The 25156-nt window shown below is 42.0% G+C and overlaps 1 protein-coding gene across 1 annotated transcript in view; it reads left to right on the top strand.

Moving 5' to 3' along the window:
* PLPP4 (phospholipid phosphatase 4) overlaps nt 1-25156 on the top strand; it is a 92037-nt gene that overhangs the window by 52927 nt on the left and 13954 nt on the right. Inside the window, exons 2-5 of the mRNA XM_075257579.1 lie at nt 7810-7918; nt 9836-9926; nt 12156-12219; nt 12915-13039. Coding sequence (XP_075113680.1) covers nt 7810-7918; nt 9836-9926; nt 12156-12219; nt 12915-13039 — 389 coding nt within the window. The remainder of the gene's footprint in view (nt 1-7809; nt 7919-9835; nt 9927-12155; nt 12220-12914; nt 13040-25156) is intronic.

Below are 25156 nucleotides of genomic sequence, written 5' to 3'. Positions count from 1 at the left end.
AGAGGCTCCCTCCACCATGAATTTGCCCAAACTGGGCTGGTTAGAGGCTCCCTCCACCATGAATTGGTCCAAACTGGGTTTTTTAGAGGCTCCCTCCACCATGAATTTGCCCAAACTGGGCTGGTTAGAGGCTCCCTCCACCATGAATTGGTCCAAACTGGGGTTTTTAGAGGCTCCCTCCACCATGAATTTGCCCAAACTGGGGTGTTTAGAGGCTCCCTCCACCATGAATTTGCCCAAACTCTGCTGGTTAGAGGCTCAATCCACCCTGATTTTCAAAACAAATGTTGGTGCCAACCTCAACTTACTACAAGGGCCAAATTCACTGCTGGTGACAAGCTCTCCTCACTGCAAGTGCCAAATACACATGTTTCAAGGTGTTTTCCTACTGTCAGAGAGGTGGTATTGAGTGTGTAAAGTGTGTAGTTGTTAGGCTGTGATGTTGGGGTAATAGAGGGTCTTTGGTGTGTTAGATGCCCCCAGACATGCTTCCCCTGCTGTCCCAGTGTCATTCCAGAGGTGTTGGCATCATTTCCTGGGGTGTCATAGTGGACTTGGTGACCCTCCAGACACGGATTTGGGTTTCCCCCTTAACGAGTATCTGTTCCCCATAGACTATAATGGGGTTCGAAACCCGTTCGAACACACGAACATTGAGCGGCTGTTCGAATCGAATTTCGAACCTCGAACATTTTAGTGTTCGCTCATCTCTATTAATTATTTTTAGGCTCTGATCACATATGCATTGAGAAATCTATTCATAATAAACCCCATGGCACTTCTAGTCATCACAAAGACAGCGGCACTGTGACGGATCTGTCACATAACAGATGCCAGTGTTGCTCTATAGATCCCCTAGACTTATAATGGATCCAGAGGAGGGTTATGTCATAGTTTTTGTTAACATAAACTTTCTGTTCTAGGGGTAAGTTCACACAGCAGAGTCTGGCGCTGACTTTGAGGCGGATTACACATGAAATTCTGTGCCAGATTCTGCCGTGATTCTGCTCCCGATTATTTTCAAATACCGTATATACTCGAGTATAAGCTGACCGGAATATAAGCCGAGGCCCCTAATTTTAACACAAAAAACTGGGAAAACTTATTGACTCGAGTATAAGCCGAGGGGGGGAAATGCAGCAGCTACTGGAAAATTTAAAAAATTAAAATGGTCGGCGTTTTTGGGTGCAGTAGGTGCTGGGGAAGGGGAGGGGGTGTTTTGGTTGTCTGTCTGCCCCTTCCCTGAGCTTGAGGACTGTTTCTTTTTCCCCCACTTGGAATTCAGCCTGGCTGAATATAGGGGATCTGCAGTGATCCTGCTCCGTCAGGAAGGGGTTAATAGGAGCACTGCAGATCCCCTATATTCAGTAGATCGGGCACTCTCAGACACAGGGATACCTAATGTGTATGTGTGTCATAGTGATTTTCTACTTTTATATGTATTCTAGGGAAAGGAGGGATTTACAACTTTTATTTTTTGAAATCTTCCTTTTTTTTTTTTGCACTATTTTATGGGAGATTCTATACATTGATATTGTGGCTGGTCATAGACCCCTACCCCCCCCCCCCCCCTCCTAAAAGGCTGACTCAAGTATAAGCCGAGGGGGCTTTTTCAGCACAAAAACTGGGCTGTAAAATTCAAGTATATACAGTAGGTGAAAAAATAAATGTCCTGCTTCATTTTGCCACAGATTCCTTGGTCGCATAATCCACTGTATGAGTCTCAGACTGACTCGCGAGGGTCATCTGATCAGTCTTATTCAGTCGAGGAGCTGGACGGCCGGCAAATGAAGAGGAATCTGAGGTGGAAGTCCGCTCCGCTCCTCTTCATTTTACAACATCTCAACAGACCCCATTTCCTCATCGTTTTCCATTATATTAAGCTCAGTTCACATTTCTATCCTTTTTTTTTTTTTTTTTACCCGTAAAATGGGCAGAAAAGTGGAAAAAAAAAATAGTTCTGCTAGATCTGTCATATGAGAGATGACACCACTGTCCGCTGCCTGTCCTTTGCTCTGGTACAGTAGTTCAGTATGCGTCTTGTCAATTATGTCAGAATTTATGATGGAGGCCTTCAAAATGTGAAAAAAAGTACTGAAGGGAACCTGTGCCGAGGATTTTTACCACTTAGTCTTCGTTCAAATCTGCATCCGGATTACCGAATGCATTGGTAAGCGGTGTGCAGTGAAAGCACACGGACCCCACAGACTATAATGGGGTCCGTGTGGTCTCCGCATGGAACATACGTACAGAAAAGTAGTTCACAATCTGCGTGAACGATATGCGGAGAGCGTGCGAAAAGCACACGGACCCCATTATAGTCTATGGGTCCGTGTGCTTTCATTGCACACCGCTTGCCAGTGCGTTCGGTAGTCCACATTACTGATGCGGACTCCCCCCAAACTGATTACCAACGCAGATGAGGCCTTATAGGGAGTCTGTCACCAGGGTGAAGTCTATTAAACCAGCAACACAGTTAGATAGGTCAGGCCTGAATGTAACTCCTTTTTCCTCACAATAATCTGTGCCTCTATTACTGAAGTATAAAGTAGTACATATATATATATATATATATATATATATATATATATATATATATATATATATATATATATATGTATATATAGTATATACCATCTGTTTGCGTCCGTTTTTTTAGCATCCATTAAATAGATGTAAAAAAAACGTGATGTGAATAGAGCTTAAGAAATGTCCTGTTTAGCTTTCCTTGTGCGGTATTAAAATATGTCCTTTCAGCTATAAAAATTACCTCAGACATCTGTATGTGAATTACCTGAGGAAAGTCACCGGCCGGGGGTGGATTACATGGAGATAACTTGGGCTCTTTAGTACCTGGTGTCTGGTGTTGTGAATCTCAGCCATGCCTCTATATACTCTATATACTACGGGCAGTTAAAGGCACAGTTATAGCAGCTGGTTCACATTCTCATCTATGTCTTTAACTAATAGTTCTCCTTCTGTAGCTTGTAATACCGCGCGAGCCTGGTGTGATGTTAAAGCCGAGGTGATACGCAGCCCAAAATATTGGCAAGTGAAGTGATCGCCCCCCTAGTCTCCTAGTGAGACTCCTCTCCTCAGAATACAGGCCGGTGACTCTCCTCAGGTAATTCCCATACAGATGTCGGAGGTAACTTTTATAGGTAAAAAAGAATTTCTTAACACAGTGAAAAAAAAAAAAAAGAAGTAAATGTTAATTCAGTATTATACATTAAATATTATATTATTATATTGCAGGTGAATGTCACTTGGCTTCATGCTGTATATCCACTAGATACATATTAAACTTACGTTTATTTTCCTTACGAGCAAAAATTCCTTATTAATGTATCCGAAATGTCAAACCTCAATGACTATTACACTTGATAATAGTTTAAAGGCCAGAAAGCAATATTCAAGGAATTTTAAGTCTTACTTGTATCCATGTTATAGAATTAGAGCCAATAAATAGACAAAACGGAATAAATTAAACATTTCTGTGCGCAATTCTTGAGGGTCTACGGATGTCACATACATAGTGTACATATTATACAAGGCATCTTGTGAAGTGTAGCTCAGGCTAGGTTCATACCTGGGCCTCATCTTTATTTGGGGAGTCTTCTGTTCCACATTTCTCTTGAAAAAAATTCTTTGGGCGGTAACTGGGCGGACCCCATATTATTCTATGGGATCCATGAGTTTCTGCAGGTAACCAGTTTTAAAACAGATTGGGTTCCCTGTTTCTGGGTCCCCATGTGAACCCAAAGAACAGGAACCCGTATGCTAGTGTGAACCTGGAGTTCAAGCCTGACAGTGAAGTACAATGAGAATTTTATGTAAGTAAAGTCTAGGATTACAAGAATGTACAAATGTGTCCACAGTAAACTTAGCTAAAATTTGATTAGGGACTCCCAATTTTTCATAAAAACCAATTCAATACCACATTCTGACATGCTGATAAAACCCTTGTTACACTGCAATTCACATCACAAACAATGGGTGGCGACACATAGACTCATATAGACCGAGACATGCTGTATCTTAAAGCTCCAACCTGGGTTAGTTACCTTATATACAGAGACAGAGAATAAAATTCTTATATACAGCTGATCTGGTTCACCTGCTTACTGGATAATCAGATCTTGCTGTGACTTCCTGCTGTGCTAGAGGCAGGGATAGCTTTTCGCATGGGACCTGCTCAGAAGATAAATTAAATAGTGAAATCTGACAACTTTGCAAAGTAGACCAAATACAAAGTGTGCATCTGTCCATCTACATTTTGTTTCAATTTTATTTTATTTTTTTTACAAATTCTCTATATCCTTTTCTGGACTTTGGCTATCTCTCCCCTGAAATGACTATCGCTATTAAGTTGTAACCCCACTTATCTGCAACTTATCCTGTATCTTTTGGTGGTGTAATTTTCACAACCTTCATCAAATCCAACTTTTTATGTTCTTCAGTCAGTGCTCCAAATTGTTTCTCTGTTTCTGAGTAGTCTGTGCTATTTGTTTCATCCCCTAATATGCTAATGAAGCTCTCTACTGTCAGGTGGGCAGTCTCAGCCTATCTCAAGACCGCCCACCTGACAGTAGAGAGCATAATTAGTTTATTAGGTGCTGAAACTAACAGTAATGATTGTACAGGAAGGGGGAAAAAGTCCAATTGCGACAGAATGGGTGAAGTGGCACCTATTGAAGGATACAAAGAATTGGAGTTGACCGTGGAGGTGGCGAAAGGTCCACTTTAAGAGCTACATTTTTAATGATAGGTTATAAAATAGATAAATTTTGTAACCATGTCCGGCAATATATCTCCACCGTAAAACTTCTTTACAGAACACATTACAATAATACTACTTGAGTGCTGACATCCTAAGAAATCACTGTAATGGTTACAGCCTGTCAGTGGGGGCAGATGTAGCTGCTACTGCCATCTCAGGTTTTCTACCGCTATGTCACATCTTATTACAGGCAGGGCAACACTCTTGTATTGTCTCATTAGCAGATTTCCTATTGCACTTTACTCCTCTTCTGTATACCCCGTCTGCCACTCAGCCTGTACATCTCTTGTTCACATGAGACAAGGTGAGAAGTATTTGTTTCAAGAAGTAAAAGGAATTTGTATCAACAAAGAACATTGCTTTAATTTCCAACAATTCCTTTCTTCATTTACAAAGTCGGGTAGGTTTTCACATCTCGCAGTTTATAAAGGGAGGTTAACAGCTTGTCACGTATTTAGATTTACACCGTTCCTGTCTGTATAGGATTCTTTTTTGCTTTGCATGTTTATTTCATACCCTTAGAAATGGGTTTTTAGTGAAGAATTTATTTTTGCCTTTACAGAGTTCTACTATTTGACACAAAAGTGTTTTTTTTGGTAGAGAGTTTTTATATGTATAGTACTTTGTACTTCTAGCACTCATTGACTTTGCAGACGACTTAGTCTCGTCTCATAGAGAATATGATGCTGGACCAAAATGTAATAGGCTTAAATTAAAAATGGGACTGCTTTCTGCCTAAAAAAACTAATTTCCTGACAGTATATGTCTCCCTTCTAGCTACTCTTCACTCTTTTGTTACTAATCAACGCTGTCCATTGATACATTCTGTTTCGTTTTGTTATCGCAATGAATGTAGGGGGCAGTGTTTTCCTTTCTTCATACAGAGATTGGAAGGGGGAGGGGTTGATTCTCCTCACAGCCTGCACAGACATGTCTGCAAACTGTTATTGCCTGTAAAAGACTGAGGAATCTGCAAATCTCACAGTTTACAATGTAAGAAGAGTCTTCTATGTACTTGTACCTACTTCTGGCTGTTTGTGTGGTTACAGATGGGATATTATTCAATGACAGCTTTACTAAGGCCCGGTTGGTATTCTGTTTGGGGAGTCCGCTTGAGGACCCCCCGAACGGAAATCGATACGCATTAAAAAGCGGTTAGCTAAGAAACCACATGGAGCCCATAGACTATAATGGAGTCCGTGTAGTTTCCGCTCAGTGTCTTCACAAATCATGCAGAGAGAAAAGCATCGGGCCTAACTGTGAACATAGATTTTTTTATTTTTTTTTTATGTTGTGTGTTTTTTATCTGCTTGGTTGCATGCATTTGTCCTGTATTTACAGTACAGTGCTCCTGGATCTCTTCTATTATGACCTCCTTGCAGGACATTTCTCTCTGCTGATTTTAAGTGGAATGGCGTACAGAGACTCAAATGCTAGTGTGAACCTAGCCACAAGGCCTCAGGTTGAGGAGGGGCAATTTTATAGTGGCTCATACTCTGATGATATCCGAGTGCCTCCCATCTAATGGGGAGTCTTGTTTTGTTCCGATGTCGCAGAACTTGCTCTATAATCATCACCCACACATCTTTGTGTGCATGGAGCCTTACTTTTTTGTTTTTTGGCAGTTTTTATTACCCATTTTTCATCGGTTTTTAATGGTCAGTAAAAAAAAAAAAAAAACCAGATGAACTTCATTGGTTCATTCACTTTTTGTTTTAACCCAACCCACTCATCCACTTGTAACTACGGTGAAGCTGACTATAATAAATTACTAGACAAAAATAGGACATTATTCACTGACTGTTAATAAAAACTGACATGTCTATGTACCCATTGGGAGAGATTTATGAAGACTTATTCAACGCCGGTCTAAATATCCCCTGCACGACTGTTCATAGCTCAGGGAAATCCTCCACCGAACTGAGCGCCTGCTCACTGAATTCTACACCAGCTTGTAACTGTGTTGGATTTCAGGGACCATTTATGCCAGTAATCTAGAGTAAATGGTAAGAAAACTTGTCCATGTCAATTCACTTCCAGGATCGTCATTCGGCACTTCTTCTGGGCCTCAAATAAGACCATACAAAAGGACAATAAGCCATAAATGACCTGTTGTCATACAGTAAATGAAAGAGTGTTGTGACCATGCTCAGGAACGTGTGCAAGGGTGTAAAAGTCTGGTTCGGAGTCTTAAGTTGCCACTACTTGGAAGGTGACTTGCTTGCAAGGCTGGTAACGTAGTCAGGAGGAAGCCAGTGGTCGATGCACAAGATGAGCGTCAGTGTTGGAGGAGAAAGCAAATACCGTAGTCAGGAGCAAGCCAGTGGTCAATGCACAAGATGAGCGTCAGTGTTTGAAGCAGGGCAGGCGAGAGCAGCTAGATTACAGGCAGAGCTCAATAATCTCACAAGACAGGAAGTGCAAGGTTGGGTTTATAGAGGAAGTTCAATCAGAGAACAGGGTGGAGCAAACCAAAGAGGCGGGAACTGAAACTAGAGACCCCGGGAACTAGGCTCAGATCAGCACAGGGCTGTCCAGGAAGCTCAGTTAAAAGAGCTGCAGGCTGGGATACTGAGGTCCCTGGGTTCAAGTCTTGACAAAGAGTTATTATGTTTATAGGTGGTGTAGAGGTGGAGATGAATTGTGCCTTTTACCTATTGTAACAGGTTATCCAGTGGATATAGCACAAGCTGAATAGTCACTTGTACAAAGCAGACATTGTGAAAACTGCAATAAAGTGACCCCAGCAGAAACAAGACATTCCATGTAACATAAAAATCTGATTCATGAGCAACAAGTGCAGGTAGTTTTGGTGTATGATGTGCTGTTTAAGGGCGGGCATGATGCAGAGCGAAGAACGGTGGGGGGTAGAAAAATTCTAATGAGTTTTGCCTAATAAATGATGTCAGGAACTGGAATTGTTGGAGATGGTGAAAGGTTATCTTTCTTACCATAATATATATAGTGTACGGAATATGACTTTCGGTATTTATTTACTAAACCAGTGCTTTTGTAACTGTTCTTTGCAGGTTTACAGAGTTTTTGGATCCTTTCCAGCGTGTTATCCAACCAGAAGAGATTTGGCTGTATAAGAATCCCCTGGTACAGTCAGACAATATACCTACACGGCTGATGTTCGTAAGTTAAACCCTGACACAATTAAATCTTCATTCTCACATCATTTCAGGTCCAAAATTCTGTGTTGATTTTGCTGTGCTTAGCGGTAAAATTCTTTCAACCTGCCAGTGTCTTTAAAGGAGGAAAGCCAAAGAAAAACTAGTGTCTAAACACTATATAGGAGAAGAGAACCATATATAGCAGCAGGTGGGTGTATATGCATCGGACCGGGGATAGTACATTATTAGGTAGGGTCATGTGTTCACGATGGAGGACACCTCCATAGCTTATGCATAGGGACATGAGTCCGTGCTTTTTATCTGTATTCCAGTCCCTCCTTATAGTTAAAAGGACAGGCGGTACACTTGAATGTTCCCTAATGTTTAGTACATCGTAGGTTTGTCCCTATTTCAACCCTAGTCATCCTTAAAAGGACAACTGAATGGTGCAACTAAATCTGATAGTAAGCAGGATGTGGTAATCCTTGTTGTAACCCTTAAAAGGACAACTGGAAGACATTATACAGTTTTACTGGAGCGGCAGGTCATGAAGGTAAGCTGCCCTTCCATTCATCTGAATGAGACTGCTGAACATATTCATATATAGTAAAAACAGGCAGGGCACTCATCGGGGCGCTTCATTTAAAATCGTGATCCTTTATTTCATCCTTCTTAAAATAGTCTGTACATGAAGAGAAGAGAAGCAACAAATTCAAGCGACGTCCATTTTGTGCACTCAGCGCTTCGTCAGGCTTGTGCACATAGGCAACCGCAATACTCAGCTCAGATGAATGAAGAGACAAATTCCCCCTCAATTGTTTGTTTTTGTAAAAAATGGAAAAACTTGGAATATTCAGGTCGAACTCTGCTCATGACAAAGCAGTTCGCCCATCTCTATACATGATTAAAAAAACAGGACATTTCAACACAATAAATAGGAGGTGCTTTGGCATAACTAGGAATGGCAGTGGCCCATGCACACATTATTATGCCCCATAGTGGCCCTTCACACAGTATTATGCCCCATAGTGGCCCCTACACACAGTATGAGGCCCCATAGTGGCCTCTGCACACAGTATTATGCCCCATAGTGGCCCCTGCACACAGTATTATCCCCCATAGTGGCCCTTGAACACAGTATTATGCTCCATAGTGGCCCTTGCACACAGTATGATGCCCCATAATGGCCCCTGCACACAGTATGATGCCCCATAGTGGCCCCTGCACACAGTATTATGCTCCATAGTGGCCCTTGCACACAGTATTATGCCCCATAGTGGCCCTTGAACACAGTATTATGCCCCATAGTGGCCCCTGCACACAGTATTATGTCCTATAGTGGCCCCTGCACACAGTATTATGCCCCATAGTGGCCCCTGCACACAGTATTATCGCCCATAGTGGCCCCTGCACACAGTATGATGCACCATTGTGGACACCCATGTACAATTATTATACTCTGGGGTCTTCTCAGATTACAAAACCCTCAATAAACACCATTAAAGTCCAGATCCATCAGAAAACTGATCCATCACAGTAAACATGACTCTGCTTTAAATGGAACTATGATCATAGTATGAACAGTATCTAAAACTGTGCACATTTAATCATTTTTTTTTTTTGTATAGTTTTTACCTCCCTCCATTATTTTTATGGCTCGGTCCACATTTGTGTAGTACTTTCTATTTTTCGGTTTAGTCTTAAGAACATAAATATTCAAGCAAGGGACAGATCTGAGGGACACAAATGGATCCTGTTGACTTAAAATGGGTCCATCAGGTTTCTGTCCATGCCTCCCATCTCTGCCTAAATAAAAAGTAGAGAGCCATACTGTTCTGTTATTTCAGACCTATATTGTATGACAAAATCTTTGCTGCAGATGTGAACAGGGCCCAATTATATTGACTTTCCAACCTGTGGACTTTCCACTTTTGCACAGGCGATTTCATTTCTGACACCGCTTGCTGTCATATTTGTGGTGAAAATCATCCAGCGGACGGACAGGACGGAGATCAAAGAAGCCTGTTTGGGTAAGCAATGCTTAAAGGGAATGTGATTTTGTATACAGGTAGAATCTCTTGTCTCAGCAGTGGTACGTCTAAAGAGAGAAGGAAAATAGGATAGCGGTATACTGCTGTAGGTTGGAAGAAGACACATGTCAAGTCCAACTTCTCTCAGATCAATTATACATTATTCATGGGTAAATTATTTATAACCCTCAATGCCACTTGTCACTGGATGAACATCTAGTCCTATGAATGTTGTCATAGTATCCACCATTAGTATCTGGTGGGAAATGACATTCCATAGTGTGACTACATTAAATGTAAAGAACCCGTCATATATTAATGTCCGAATCACATTCCTTAACATGTAAGACATATTTCTTGGTCCTTTAGAGAATAAATCACTTACCAGATCTTTGTACTGTCCTAATGTATATACAATGGAAGAAGACCTGTAGGGAAATTAGACCTATGGCACTGGAGTGTATTATAAAATCAATTGGATGAGTTTTCCATGGATCCGTTTTAATGAGAATCTACATTTATAAGGTTACGGATGTCAGAATCTGTTGAGTCTAAGTGCAAAATTTTGGATTTTGTTAAGTAGGCCTCCTTGGCACATCTTTGTGTGTGCAAGTGCCGCAGTTTGTAGGCCAAAGGTGCAGGCTCAGACTGTCTTCGGTACATAGGCAGTGTACAGTATCTCAAGCAGTCAAGTCAAATCAAACAGGCTTTATTGGCACGTCCGAATAGATATTTGGCATTGCCAAAGCTAGTAAAGTGTGTGTGTGTGTGTGTGTGTGGGGGGGGAGTCGGGGGGGGGGGGGGAGTGGTGGGTATGGGGGGGGGGGGGGGTTGATTTGGGGTATAACAGTCCGTGGGGTCTCATCTTCCTCTTAGTTGGTGACCGCTATATGGGGAGGTGAGGTGGGGGGGGGGGTGGTTTGGGGTATAACAGTCCGTGGAGTCTCATCTTCCTCTTGTTTGGTGACAGCTGGACACGTATTGGGCAGCGATCTCCACAGTGGCCTCTTCTTCTCCCAGTAGGATGTAGAGATTCCTCTTCTCGTCTGCAAATATGAAGTCTGGGATGTGGGCAGAGAGTCTTTGGAAGTAGACAGCCCTCACAGCTGAGTATTTGGTGCAGTGTAGCAGGAAGTGGGTCTCGTCTTGTAGGGCCCCCTGGTCACAATGCTGGCACAGTCTGTTCTCCCGTGGCTTGTACATTTGCCTGTGTCGCCCCATCTCCATCTCCAGGTTGTGGGCACTCAGTCTATACCGGCTCAGGGTCGGTCTGTGTTTGGGGTGGCGTATTCTCTCCAGGTAGATGGCCATGGTGTAGTCTCTTTGCAACGACTGGTACATGGTGAGTTTCTTGGAGTTATTTATTGCTCTTCTCCATTCCTCAATGTACCGCTCTTTGTCTCTCTCAATTACTCATGTTGGGGGTTTGGGCTGGGCAGATGGCTGATGCTTGGTTAGGGGGTATCGGTTTTTCTCGGGGCTCTGTGGCTCAGCCAGGCTTAGTGGCGGTAAGAGCCAGGACTGCTGCCCTGTATGTGAGTCCAGAATGATAGCGCCCTCTTCTGCATGGTGAGCCATAGGGGGAGTCTGCCTAGCTCTGCCCGGCATCAAATGTTGGAGGTGCTGCGATGTATGTGGAGGAGGTACTTGCAGAACTCCAGGTGGAAGGTCTCTGTTGGGCTGGAATCCCACTTTGACTGGTCTGGGTAGGTGGCTGGGCCCCAAACCTGTGCCCATATAATAAATTGGGTTGAATACATAGTGTATTATTTATCTAAGCGTTGTGTGACTGTGATGACCTCTAGGTACAGAGATTGGATGACCACTACCCTCCCTTATGGACCCGTCTCCTGAATGTCACTGTCATCTTTATCACAGAGCTAAAGGGGCCTTAAGCGAGTCATCAGCCAACTGGACAGCATGGGTCCCAGGTAATGGCTAGGTAGTTGGTTAATAATGGGGGAAAAAAAGGAAGGCTGGGGCAATTCTAGAAATTTTTGAAAGAGAGGTAGGTAATATTTTCATTTAGATGTATAGCGGGGCCCCCAGAATTAAATCCACTAGTGGGCCCTTGACATCCTAATCCAACACTGAAAAGGTGGTCCAATGGGCTACTAGATGGGATACCCTTTATATCTGCGGATGTATTTTAGAGCTTTGTCAATATCAGATTTTAACTTATGGTAGAATTAGACTCTCATAATCCTCCTTCTGTTATTTTCCATTCAGCCGTCTCCTTGGCGTTGGCACTGAATGGCGTTTGCACGAATACTATCAAACTCATAGTGGGAAGGTAGGTGCAATGAGAAAGATTACAGATGTTTGCAAGAGAAATGATTGGGTAATTCCATACAGATTGTCATATAGTCCAGTACTAGTAATGTCTGCTAGAGAATGTACGTCTGCTCCTGTCTGATCACTAAAACATCATGGAGGTGAGAGGAGAATTCTTATCATTGTGGAATATGAAATGCTTCCCATGTACAGCTCTGTGTAATGTCTTCATTGTGCTTTCCTATGGAACAAGATGGGGAACTAGCACTTAGAATTGATTGGGAAGTATTCGTCAGATTGAGGTCACACCATGCAGAAAAGTTACGTTTTATGATAATGCTTCCATTTTTCCCTGCCGATTTTTGGCAGAATTTGTGGCGGACTCCAATGCAAATGGAAACCTAGCCTTGAATGGAAAAAAAATCATCAAAAAAATCAATAAATATACGATTTTAGTGACACGCTAACAAGTGAACAGGGTTACTTGTAGAAGATGGCCATGAATTGTCCAAAAAAGAGCACCCTGGTACACAAGTAAAGGTTTATTGCTGATATGACACCTTACTAGGACACCTACAGGTCTGTACTACTAATTGCCAAGATTAAACAAAAAATTTGTAAAATCTGGCTACTTGGAGTGTTGATAGAGTACACTAGACACATGCCGTAGTTGGAATTTAATGTATTCAAGTGTTATTTTATTGTAATTTTTAGGCCTCGTCCTGATTTTTTTTACCGCTGCTTTCCTGATGGGGTATCAAATGAAGAAATGCACTGTACCGGAGATGCCAGTCTTGTGTCTGAGGGCCGAAAGAGCTTCCCCAGTATCCATTCCTCCTGTGAGTATTCACGTTCTATCAGGATACTGAACATCGTCTAATAGTAAATATACTGTATATACTGTAAACTACTCACAGTGTATACCGCCATGTATAGTAAGGCATTGGTTCATTCAGCTGGTAAATTGGAAGAAGTACTTTAGAGACATACTGCTCATCTCTGCTGTGTAGGGGTGCTTTATTTTATTTAATACGGTAGCGTGTGATACAATTCTGTTGCTTTTGTGTAGCATTCGATAAATATCCTATATGTTATATATACTGACCCCCAGGTCCCCCAGTCATCAGGAGGATGGGAACCGAAAGTCTCCCTAAAGCTTCCTCGTGACTGCTGCGCCATTCACTTCCATGGGGTGGAAATTACATAGAAGTGAATAGATGGCCCAGAAGTTCACTGGCGCTCCATGCACAAGGATCTTTAGGGTACTTTTAGGCCCTGTCTTCCTGATCACCGGGGGACCAGATTTATCATCTGGCATCAGTCACTGTGATAAATCGGGTGCATTTTCAGACTGTCTGTCTAAGTGAATCTGGGCCAGTGAGTAAAGTTTGTTTGAGTACAACAATATGTGTGTCCAATAATGTGCCGGGGGGTGTTTTGCGAGCCCTCCCCAGCTGTAACGCATTGCTGTACGAGGCAGCAGAATCTCATTTAGAAAGCAGAGCTGCTGGAAGAAAAGCTGCTGGCTGGGAAGAAGAAAGATCAGGTCTTAAAGGTGTTATCTGAGACTTTATCAAGTGACAATAAACTCCGGTATACCTGTTTACAGAAATAGAATAGATCCCATGGTGTGCAAAATTTCATTTACCTTGGATCTGAAGACCAATGTTCCCTCTAAGCCATTATAGCAAGGGACGCAGTGAGGATCCTGGGCACGGTTTAAGCTGTGAGAGCCAATATATATATCAAATAAGTCTTGCGGTATAGAGTGCAAACAATTAGCCATATAGCAGCTGGATACACAGCACTACAGTACACGGCATCCAGGGAAAAAGTAGTCTAGATAAATCATTAGAAGTATCTATACAACATGTCTGGTGGCCAGGGTCAGTGAACCTGTCTATCACCATATCCTTGGTGGTCTAGGAAAGCACAGAGGCTTATAGAAATATTCCTAATGGTCTACAGCAGTGAACGTATCAGCACCCCCTAGTGGTCTAGGGCAGCAAAGATGTTAATATTTGGTTTGCTGGTTGTCTAGAGCATAGGAGGAGGTTATTAGTTATATATTTTGTCCAGTTCTCACCTTTACAGGCTCCAGTATAAACCTTGTAAAATGAAGTCATACACCAATTCTTTATATATTCTTTTAGGATGCATTCACACGCGCCTCCACGGGCTCTTTCACTTTCCTCAGTAAGCCCAGGCCCCACAACAGACAGGTATAGGACCTGTCCTGAGTTTTGACCCAAGCTCATGGTCCCATTCACGTGCCTATGATAATACATACAGTGTTTAGATTGTGTATTGACTATAGGTTGCATTTTTATGCACGGTTGATTATTCTAGACATATTCCACATCTAGTCCTTCGGAAACGCAAGTTGTACACTGAATATTTATGTAAGTGTCCCATCCCTGTGCTGATCATGAAAATTGATTCAGAGAACTGTGAGGATGGGCCTGAATAGCTGCAGAGTTCTCTCAATGATGAAAAAAAATGTTTGAGTCTTCTTCTTCCAAAGCAACAATGATAGAAGTTTACAGTCTTTACTTGAGCACCAATTTTTGCATGTGTACTCTATTAATCCTCACATTTTCAACATTGAGGATTCACCTGCTTATTACTGCATTGTTTTTAAGATCGTAATACATTAAAAATATAAGGCAAGTTGATATATTACAATAAGTGTTTAATCATGAATATGCATATAAGGTGCAGCAGTTATATGGGACCTGTAGCAAGTAGGGCCCAGTGCTTAAAGCGTACCACACCACCAATTATAAAAACATCCCCCTCCCCTCTCCATAGAGTTCTGTGTGTAAGCTGGGCACTGATCCTATCCTACTAATAGTATAAAAGTTTGGATGTTTGTGTTTTTGTTACTCAATCATGCAAAAATGGCATAATGGATTTGGATGAAATTTGGCACATAGATAGTTTGTAAACTCAATTAACACATAGGCTACTTTTTGTCCCGGTAAATGACATGGCTTCATGAATGTTATGAGTTTATGTTCATATACTATATTAAACTGCTCTTGGCAGCAGCTTATCTCAGCTTCTGATAAAGCCAGGTATGTTATCTCTCTATGTAAACATACAGATAACACTGAGTCCATTGTGTACAAGCATCTGCATATTAGCTGATCTGCTCCCCTTTAATCCAAATAGGCAGTTTGCCAATTTTAAACATGCTGGGAAACAGAAAATCTAATTTGTCGCAAAATTCTAAAACAATGAGAGCTATGAAGGTAGCCAGAAGACAACAGAGTTCTCTTCAAACGGAGCTGAGGGGGATCATCAAGGCCAACAACACAATCATTATATGGCGTCCTAGCGAGCTGCTGAGAGCTGCCAAAATGCCGGAGCAGATGAACCATCGACGGCAGCAATTTACTGAATATAGGCGGATCATTGACGCCAAAAACAGACGAAATTGCGGGCAGAGGCTAGTTCTATATAAATCAACACAATAATAGAAGATAAGGAGGAGAACAGCTTAATAAGTGGAGAAGGAAACCGGTTTCTTTAATAAGAGATATTACAAAGTTTCTTACATTCACGAGCACTATTCATTTATGACAAGTGGTTTTCTAATTGGAGGTACACTTTAATATCGTCTGAAAGCAGCTGCCAGAGAAGTTTTCTGAGCCCTCACTATTCTCTGCTCCTCACATCACTGCTTCTGGAAGGTACAGCAATGAGATCACACTACACAGTTCCTGCACTGGCAAAGAGCTGAATCCTATCCTTGTCTAACTAAAGGAAGCCGCTCTTTGTTAGCGCTGGAGGAACTGAGCAGCACAGTTTACTAATGGAAGGCAGTCAAGAGATGTTCTACTTCTGACACCTAAGGAACCGCAGAATGGCCGTCTCTGCAGCCTGACTTACTATCTCAGGGTTTAGGAAATGATCAGATGAAGAACTAGATGTTACAACAGCTCCCAGTCCATACCAGTCTGTAGAGATTTCTCTTATATTCACATCACTGAGCCTCCCAGTCTGACCAGTATAGGGGACGCAGTAGGCGGTATATAAGGAAGACAGAGTGGCTGTAGAGCAATACAAAAGGATAACCTTTATTATTTGCAAGGTATATATTAACTCCTTTAATGCCACATTTGATTTACTATAGCAAAGGAACTCTAAAATGAATGTATTGTTTGAGCACATATTGTACCTTTTTATGAATTGAGGGGTTTGGCAGATTACCCAGCCCAAAGCCCGTCAAGATATTGGGAATCTTTGTATCATATGATACTAGGAGTCCCTGTTTCCTCATAGCTCTACTGTCTGCTCTGTATTGAATATGGGACAGTAAAACCACAGGCAGGCAGGGACTCCCAGCATCATAGATCACTATCGGGCAAGGAAATCCAGTAAATATACAGATCAAATTTTCCAGTCCAGATTCCTTCATGTGCATGGGGCTTAAGGGGTCTGGTCTACAGTCTGGATTTGTATGTGTTGCTATAGAGGATCTACCTAAGGACATATTCCAACAACACGGGGTCCCTTGATTTCCAAAAGCTAAAAAAGTCCTCAGCCATTGCACCAAATCCACCAGCAATAGTGAAACATTATAGGAAGTCATGTAGCCCATATGTGTGATGTAACAAAGAGAAGGAACCGCTATACTAAAAGGATACTAAGGGTTCGTTCACATCTGCGTTTGGATTCCGTCGGGACCCCCCCAAATGGAATGCTAAACGCGAATGCAAGCACTGTGCAGTAAAAGCACATGGACCCCATAGACTATAATGGGGTCCGTTTATTTACCGCCAGATCTCCACAGGCATTGTGCGGACAGGAAAGTAGTTCACCATCTACTTTCCTGTCCTCATGATTCGTGCGGGCAATGTGCGGCAAGTACAAGGACCCCATTATAGTCTACGGGTCCATGTGCTTTTACAGCACAGCGCTTGCAATTGCGTTTGTATTCCGGTCAGGGAGTCTCCATGCGGACTGTCCCCAGACGGAATACAAAAGCAGAGGTGAACGACGGGTAACTTAAGTCGTTCATCTATAAGGCTAGGACTACATTGCAACTTCAACCACTTCCCCTGTTGTGTAACCAAATATTGTTACGCCACCCTTACAATATGCTTTGTAGTACAATATACTCTTTGGGTGAATATGATAATTGACAATATTCAGCATATTGTGACGTTTGATGTAAAATATCCAAATGATAACTTGTGATTCTTACCTGTGAATGAAATGAATACAGTACATTGTGAGATATAAAACAAGGGGTCTTGAAGTTTTATTGTTTTTCCAAACTCCAGAATTTTTGCCCCATACAATATATTAATACACTTATGACAGTAGTTGGAGGCGCATCTTGTCTGGACCTGTAAACATTTCCCGCAGGCTTTAAGTAGACGCCTGGGAGCTGTGAGAGCACGAAGATGAATGACTTGCTGTATTGCCGGCTGCAGCGGATGTCTAGGGAGATGGAACAGCTAAATTCTTAGTAGATTACTCCAACAATGAAACACAAGATAAATGGGATTCTCTTTCCACCTCCTTTATGTTCTAATTGAACCTGAACCTGAACATCTCCTCGGGGAGGGGTTGCGAGCACTTTACTTGACATCAATGCAAGTTTGCTAATATCCACCAAGACAGACATTTTCTTCAGGGGTGACAGGGAAGAGAACATTTTCTTATCAGAAAAACACCTGTCAAATTAGCTGAAAAATTGCCAAGCCATAGACAAAAGCAAAGTAGTGGAGCTCTCGCAGTATGCAAATACAAATTTAATAGACAAAATACGCATTTACGGATTTTTTTTCTTTTTAATACGATGCTATATGTTCTTACATATATTTTTACAATTTTTTTTAAAAAAATTCTAAACTTTGGACCAATAAATGTTTCAGCTTTTGGAGAACTGCAGTCTCTTTTTCGTCAACGGTGAAGCCATTCTGTGCACCAGTTGTCAGTAGATGAACCTTTATTCTACCATGGCACCTGTGGTCATGCCTAAGTCTTAGGCTAGGTTCACACTTGCGTTGTGCTCTCTATCATTTGTATCCACCGTGGGACTTGAATGATAGAGAACCTGTCCGATAAAACAGTGCTTACCCATGGACCCCATAGACTATTATGATTTCTGGTGGGTTTTATACTCCATGCAGGACTTTTCTCTCCGCCTATCTGTGACTGAGTTTCTTATGCTTGAGTTCCCATCCTCAAACACATGGACAGATGGTTTGGCCTAGAAGTTCATATGTACGAAACTGGCTGAAGTGGCTTTTCTCCCTGATTTGGATCTGGCAACCAAACTGCAACTGTCCAAAACTTGTCTCCCTTGACATTGCTGTTGAGGTAAATGGTTGGTTTAGGTTGATACACATTTGTTGTGTATGACGTATGGCCAACTTTAGGTGGCAACTAAAGCCTAGAGATATGCCGCTTTGGAGCCAGCACAGGAATATTGAAAATGTCAACTGTATTGCATAATGCCAATGTGATAACTAACAGCTCGTTCACATCTGCGCCTGGGACTCCGCTCTGCAGGTTTCCATTTCCTGCACAAAACAGGGCAGAAGATGGAAACCTGCAGGCATCTTTCAAGCCCATTCATTTGAATGGGTTTGAAAAGTGTCTGGCCGTGAGCGCCGGTGAGCGTTTTATGCTCTCCGCTGCGAAACCGTTTTTTTTAAACCGGACACAGAGTCGGACATGCAGTACTCTGTGTCCGGTTTTAAAAAAAAACGGTTTCGCCGCGGAGAACATAAAACGCTCACCGCCGCTAACGGCCGGACTCGGCATGATAGGTTTCCGTCTATTGCATGCAGAAGTCGGAAACATGATAACGGAGTCCAGACGTTGGTGTGAGCCCAGTGTAAGGAGTGCTGGATGTAACTAGGAAGTACTGTGCCTCATAGCAAACTTCTGAGAGCCCCCCTCTGATTTCATCAAAATTTTTTGCATTTATGCAGAGAATTTATTTAAATTGAGGAATCAATTGAGAATTGCACAATTTTGCCACCATGTTGTCTAAAGCCAATAGCTTTCATGCAATTTCACAGTAATTGTGGTAAAACACTGCAACTTGACTGCACTGCCTTACTAAACCCTAAGGCAGGGAGGGACAAAAGTCATGGACAGGCCCTCCTGACATGGGAACCCCATAGCAGCTGCGTGGTCTGTCTACCACTGGGTAACACCTACATAGAGTTTGTGTGCCCCCTGGGTAGTTTGTGTCTTCTCCTGTGTCCGGTATTTGGAAATTAGCTTGTGAGTCCCAATGGGACCACTGTGGGTGTACTGATCATGTTGATACTATGTAATATACTAAATACATGTGATCTTTAGTAACTATAGGTTCATATAGGAAATATACCATGCTACCTTGACTGTGGACCTATATTGGTGACCATACTGTTGGTCTACAGTCACGGTAGTGTTGTATATTTTCTGCGGCTCCATACTTACCAATACATATAGTCCTTATCCCCCATAAGTATAATAATTCTGGAGCGTCGCTTCTTAGACTTCTGCACATCCTAGACCGCGCAGAAGGAGGGACCGGAATGAGGAAAAGGGTGATGTGAGTCGTAAATGCACAGCAGCAGGGTGTAAAGTATTCCATTGTTATGAGGTTTCAGAAAAGTGGTTTTGCTTGTAGAATCAGGTTTTAAGGCGTAATTACTCCCATCATTCCCTAATGCATCTGCTTTATCAATGGTGAACTCCCAGCGCACTTTGCATCTGCCGCAAGATAATGCTAATTGACTAAGCATTCATAGAGTAGCAATATGTTCTTGCCAATGGATCTGTGTGGCAGAGAAAAGAAAAGATAATTGATTCTAATTTTACATGTTATGTAACATCCAAGAAAGAGCTTCCTTCTATTTGTGTGGTGGCATTGGAAATGAATACGTTTTACCTGGTTCCATAAAGTGACCGTCTTTAGTGTTATTTATCATCATGAACTAAAATTAACCATTTACTCCCAAGATATAGATGACTGTACCATTGGCCATTGTCAATCCTAGGTGAGTTGAGAATACATCCATTCTGCTAGGTTCAGGCTATACAACTACTGGCGGTCTAATGAGACCTGGCATGCCTGTACATTATAAAAAAATAACCCAGTAATTTTAATAGACATTGTGTAATCTTTCCAGCAGCGATACAACTTATAACCAACCTCTTTTCAGGAAACTTTTCTAATAGTAAAAATTCATCTAGATCATCTAGCTAGTGTAAGAAGGTGAAAGGAAAAGTTCTGGAGTCCCGCTATATCTCCCCAGATTCCTGACTTATGTGTGGTCCTGTGCGGGTCTGGAATAGGTTTCAGCCCCTGAGTCTCATTACTGGGCCATAAAAATCAGCAGTGCCTGCACTTCAGGGCAGATCCTGGGAGGAGAGGAGTTGTCTGAGTCTGTCCTGACACAGAGAGCCTTGTGATACAGTACAATGGGGTTTTTTTGGTTTATTTGTGTAGCTGGTAGTAAGCCACGCGTACAGTATTTTCTGTTTAGTTAGTGCTCAGACGAGCAGGATTTTGTTTGCCGTTATTTTTGCCTGAAGTTAAGGCTGTATTTTATTTTGCTCATTTTTGTGCCTGACATAAAGGTTTATTTATTTTACTGTTTGTTCTTAAATAAACTGATTTGCTGCAAGATTTGTAGCCCTAACGCTAGGTTCACACCTGCGTTCGGGTCTCCGTTCTGTGGTTTCCGTCTTCTGCATGCAAGAAGAAGGAAACCACAGACCGGGTCCGGTCGTGAGCGGCAGTGAGCGTTTTATGCTCTCCGCCGCAAAACTGTTTATTTTTTTATTTTTTTTTTAATCCAGACACAGAGTACTGCATGTCCGACTCTGTGTCCGGGTTAAAAAAAACCGGTTTCGCGGCGGAGAGCATAAAACGCTCACGGCCGGACAGCTTTCAAACCCATTCAAATGAATGAGTGTGAAAGAGTCCTGCAGGTTTCCGTATCCTGCCTCTGTTTTGTGCAGGAAACGGAAACCTGCAGAACGGAGACTGGGCACAGATGTGAACGAGCCCTGTCTCTGACTAGTTGGGTCTGCACCACTGCTTCTAACAAGCTACCTTCCCCAGGATAGCCATCCGTATCCTTTTGGTATCTGTTAAGCAGTCAGTATACTTCTCCTGAACATAAAGATGGCTCCAACATGTTGTGAACCGGATATTAGTAACCTTATCCTGATTTGATAATGAATATAGTAAACGCCAACTATCAAGACTTGGAGATAAAGTTAGCAAGTATAAATATACTGTAATCGTAGTTTTCTTTCATACCATTGATTTTTATGGCTGCCTGCGGTTATCTCATTATTTAGTTCAGACCCCTTGTGTGTATGGACATTATTTGGTGTATACAGCACAGATTGCATGTAAAATAGATTTACAATTCATGGCTTAGCCGGCGCACACCATGTTTCTTGTGAATAGCCGGTGCAACACCGGAGGGCAGGGATTTCTTAGTCTCCGATTATTACATTATGCTGTCAGAGCTCGGCGTGAGGAAGATATTAATTATTAACATGCTTTCTCCACTTGCCTTATATCTTCTGAAACTCACAATGGGTGTAATAATAAAAAAAATGTGCCCAGTGATATATTGATATCATGGGGAGCATATATCAAAGCAAGGTCTGTCCAACCTTGCATAAATCATACATAACTGTGCAGAAAAAGCCTTCACAAAGCCGTGTGCAATATCAACTTTATTCCAAGCTTGTGGTCTCTAATGGAATTTTGAGCCAGTGATCATTAACATCTTCTGTATTATAAAGATGCTTTATGATAAAATCATGTTGTTAGTGAGTCTGTACAAGATATAGTCTTCATGTTTGTCCAGGATTGTGAAGAGCTATAACGTTTTCTAATGTGTAATGAACCTTCATTACAACGTTCAACGTAATTAAGGTTTTGACACCCCTGAAATTTTTCCAGAAAATGAAGTATTTCTCCCAGAAAATTATTGTAATGACATATTTTGTTATACACCTGTTTCTTTCCTTTCTGTGTATTGTAACAACACAAAACTGAGAAAAAAATAGGCAAATTGGACATTATTTCACTCAAAACTCCTTTTCAAAATTGTAGGTAAGTAACTTTGTTTCAAGCGTGTGATGTTCATTCAAACTCACCTGTGGCAAGTAACAGGTGTGGCCATATACAAATCACACCTGAAACCAGATAAAAAGGAGAGAAGCTGATTCGATCTCTGCATTGTGTGTCTGTATTTGAAAGACTAACCATGGAGAACAGAAAGAGGAGCAGAGAAACGTTTCTTTGCTAATGCCCGGTTCACATTAGCGTTCGGCCTCCATCCGCAAGGAGTCCGCATGAAGACACACCCCCCCCCCAACGGAATACCAACGCTAATGCAAGCACTGTGCAGTTAAGCACAATTCATTCGTGCGGGCAGTGCGCGGCAAGCACACGGAGCCCATTATAGTCTATGGGCTCCATGTGCTTTGCAAGCACATGGCTTGCAATTGCGATTGCATTCCGTCCGGGAGGGTCTCCATGCGGACTCCTTGCGGACGGAATACAAGCGCTAGTGTGAACCAACCCTACAGCTGAACAATCCCTTTAATAGCTTTATGTAGTGAAACCTCTTTGCGACAACCACACTCAAAGACGACCCATTCAGCTCTTACTAGATCCGTTTCTATCTTCATCCTTGTGTTCTATGTCATACTGCAGTTCTTTTGCAATTTTGCATCGGTGCAATATTTCTTTTCAATCGTTTTTTTTTAAATTAAAAATATATTTTAGTGCTAACTACTACCATGCAAATTACCCCCTAAGGCTCATACCAGGCTGATTCTCTATATATTAATAGCATTGAGGAATCTGACTTTTTTTCCCACTTTTCTTGACCTTTTACCAGGATTATGGATGTGCTCAACTCCTTGTCAGCTTGTGTAACAGTACAGAATGATTTAGTCTGCCTGAGAACCATGGGACACATTCAGGATAGTATGGACTGATATTTATCTTCCCGTCTGCTTTTCCATTAACCTTATCATTTTCTGCCTATTTTGGACTTATACCCCCCATGTTATCTCCCTGATGTTATACATTATTTTCTATTATATATGTTATTCAGTCTTGATATTCTTGCATCATTTCTTGATGGCTAGATGGCATTAGAAATATGCTGATAGGACCTCAGTGGTGGAAAGGGGCCATTTGTGGAAGGTAGCCCCTATAGATTAATGCATGGTTTTCAAAGAAGCCTGAGGCAACCTAGGAATAATAGCTTATCCAGAATAATTCCTCCAAAAGGAAGATGGTCCCGCACTTAATCCTCTTCCCTATTGAAAACACATGCTTTGTTATCAAACCAAGTATGCATGTGTATAAGAAGGAAGAGACCTTGTTCCAGCAAGGTGATAAAACAGACAACAATTTACAAGCGATCTGCCAGTAAGTGATTGATATATAAGTAAGATGCTAATTTGCAAAGTACAGCCAACAACTATCCCCTGGCCCCTCTAAACAAATGCACATTTGGCTAAGTGTGTATTTGTTCTCAGTAGGGAAAGGGAAGTAAGCCACTATCAATCACCAATCTATAAGACCTAAGAATTGGACATGTTGAAATCTTCCATAGGGGAAGAGTAAAGACACCCTTATATACATTAGTGTAACAGTCTATTAGGAGGATGGCCAAGAGTTTGGGAGTGGTAGTAGCCCTCACTGTGTGCCCTCTACCAGATCCTCCAAAGGCTGATACAGGGGGCTTGTTGGGTGTTTGATGGAGATAGTAGTGGTTTCCCCAGGGCACGTCTTAGTAGTAAAGCCTTCTTGAGTCCAGTGGTGACTGGAGTGTCCTTGATGGTAGAAGAAGGTTTGGAAACAAAGTTAAAATGCTTACTGATGAAAAACAGAAAGCAGTTCAATTTTTTCCAGCTGCTGGAGGAACAGTTCTTTGGAGCATCCTCTGAGGCTAGAACTAAGCTTTGGGATGATACTTCTCGGTGTCGGTCTGTGTCGATCTTCCTATTAACAGTGTGCTGTAACTTTCCCAATCCACAAGACCACTGCAATTGCCTGGCTGCTGGATACCCTCACAGTCTATTGTTGCATAGTATTTTCCAAAATGAACGGAGATCACTCCCATCTCCTGACTGCAGAACAACATATGGACTGTCTTTGAGCTGTCTTGAGACCAGCCTAACTAGAAGATCTATCTTGGTCTCTTCTACCCATCTTCTCCTTAACGTGAGGCGTACTAACTCACTTCCTCCTCCTGAGTGATGATGGAGATGACCAACTTGTCCCTCTTCCTCCACCAGAGGCTTCTAAGTCGTGGTCCGTACTATCAGCTCAGCTCACAGCCTCTTTCTTGTTCCATTACCGTACATATAAAATACACAGCGACATCAATGTCTGACTTACAAAGAATTACATGCTCTATCTTCTGTAGTCTTCCCATTGGGACACAACTTTAGATGGACAAGCCAGTAAGATCTGTGGGTTCAGGTAATGTTCACCTAATGTATATTGCCATCTTTGGAGTTGATATAAAAAGAGTGCAGCCCTAAATCTTTAGTTGAGGACTATATAGCCTTTATATAGCACTGCATTAAGGATCCATTCTCCTGTAAAAGCAATGCCGGTTTTCTTTTGTAGCAGTATTGCATTTATCTTACATAGAGAGTTGATGTGGCTTTTGGGTTGATTGCTTTGTGGGTTCATATAGGATAGCAGTCCAGAATGTACAATATTATTCTTGTTTTCCATCTACACCATGTAATATCTGCTAACACTATATCTTACACCTTTCCTGGAGTTGTAAGGATTCTCTTCATATACATTTATTACTTATTACAATACACATACAAGGCAGGGAGGGAGCAGCGTTTATGTAGCATGTATCTCTGCAGGGTAAAATTGATCAGAGACGCTCAATGCCTCGGTATCCATTCTGACATTTCATTCAATGTTTCCCCTC

Source organism: Leptodactylus fuscus, chromosome 10 (assembly GCF_031893055.1).
Source record: "Leptodactylus fuscus isolate aLepFus1 chromosome 10, aLepFus1.hap2, whole genome shotgun sequence".
Classification (NCBI taxonomy): Eukaryota; Metazoa; Chordata; class Amphibia; order Anura; family Leptodactylidae; genus Leptodactylus; species Leptodactylus fuscus.
This window is presented reverse-complemented; position numbering and strand designations above follow the sequence as displayed.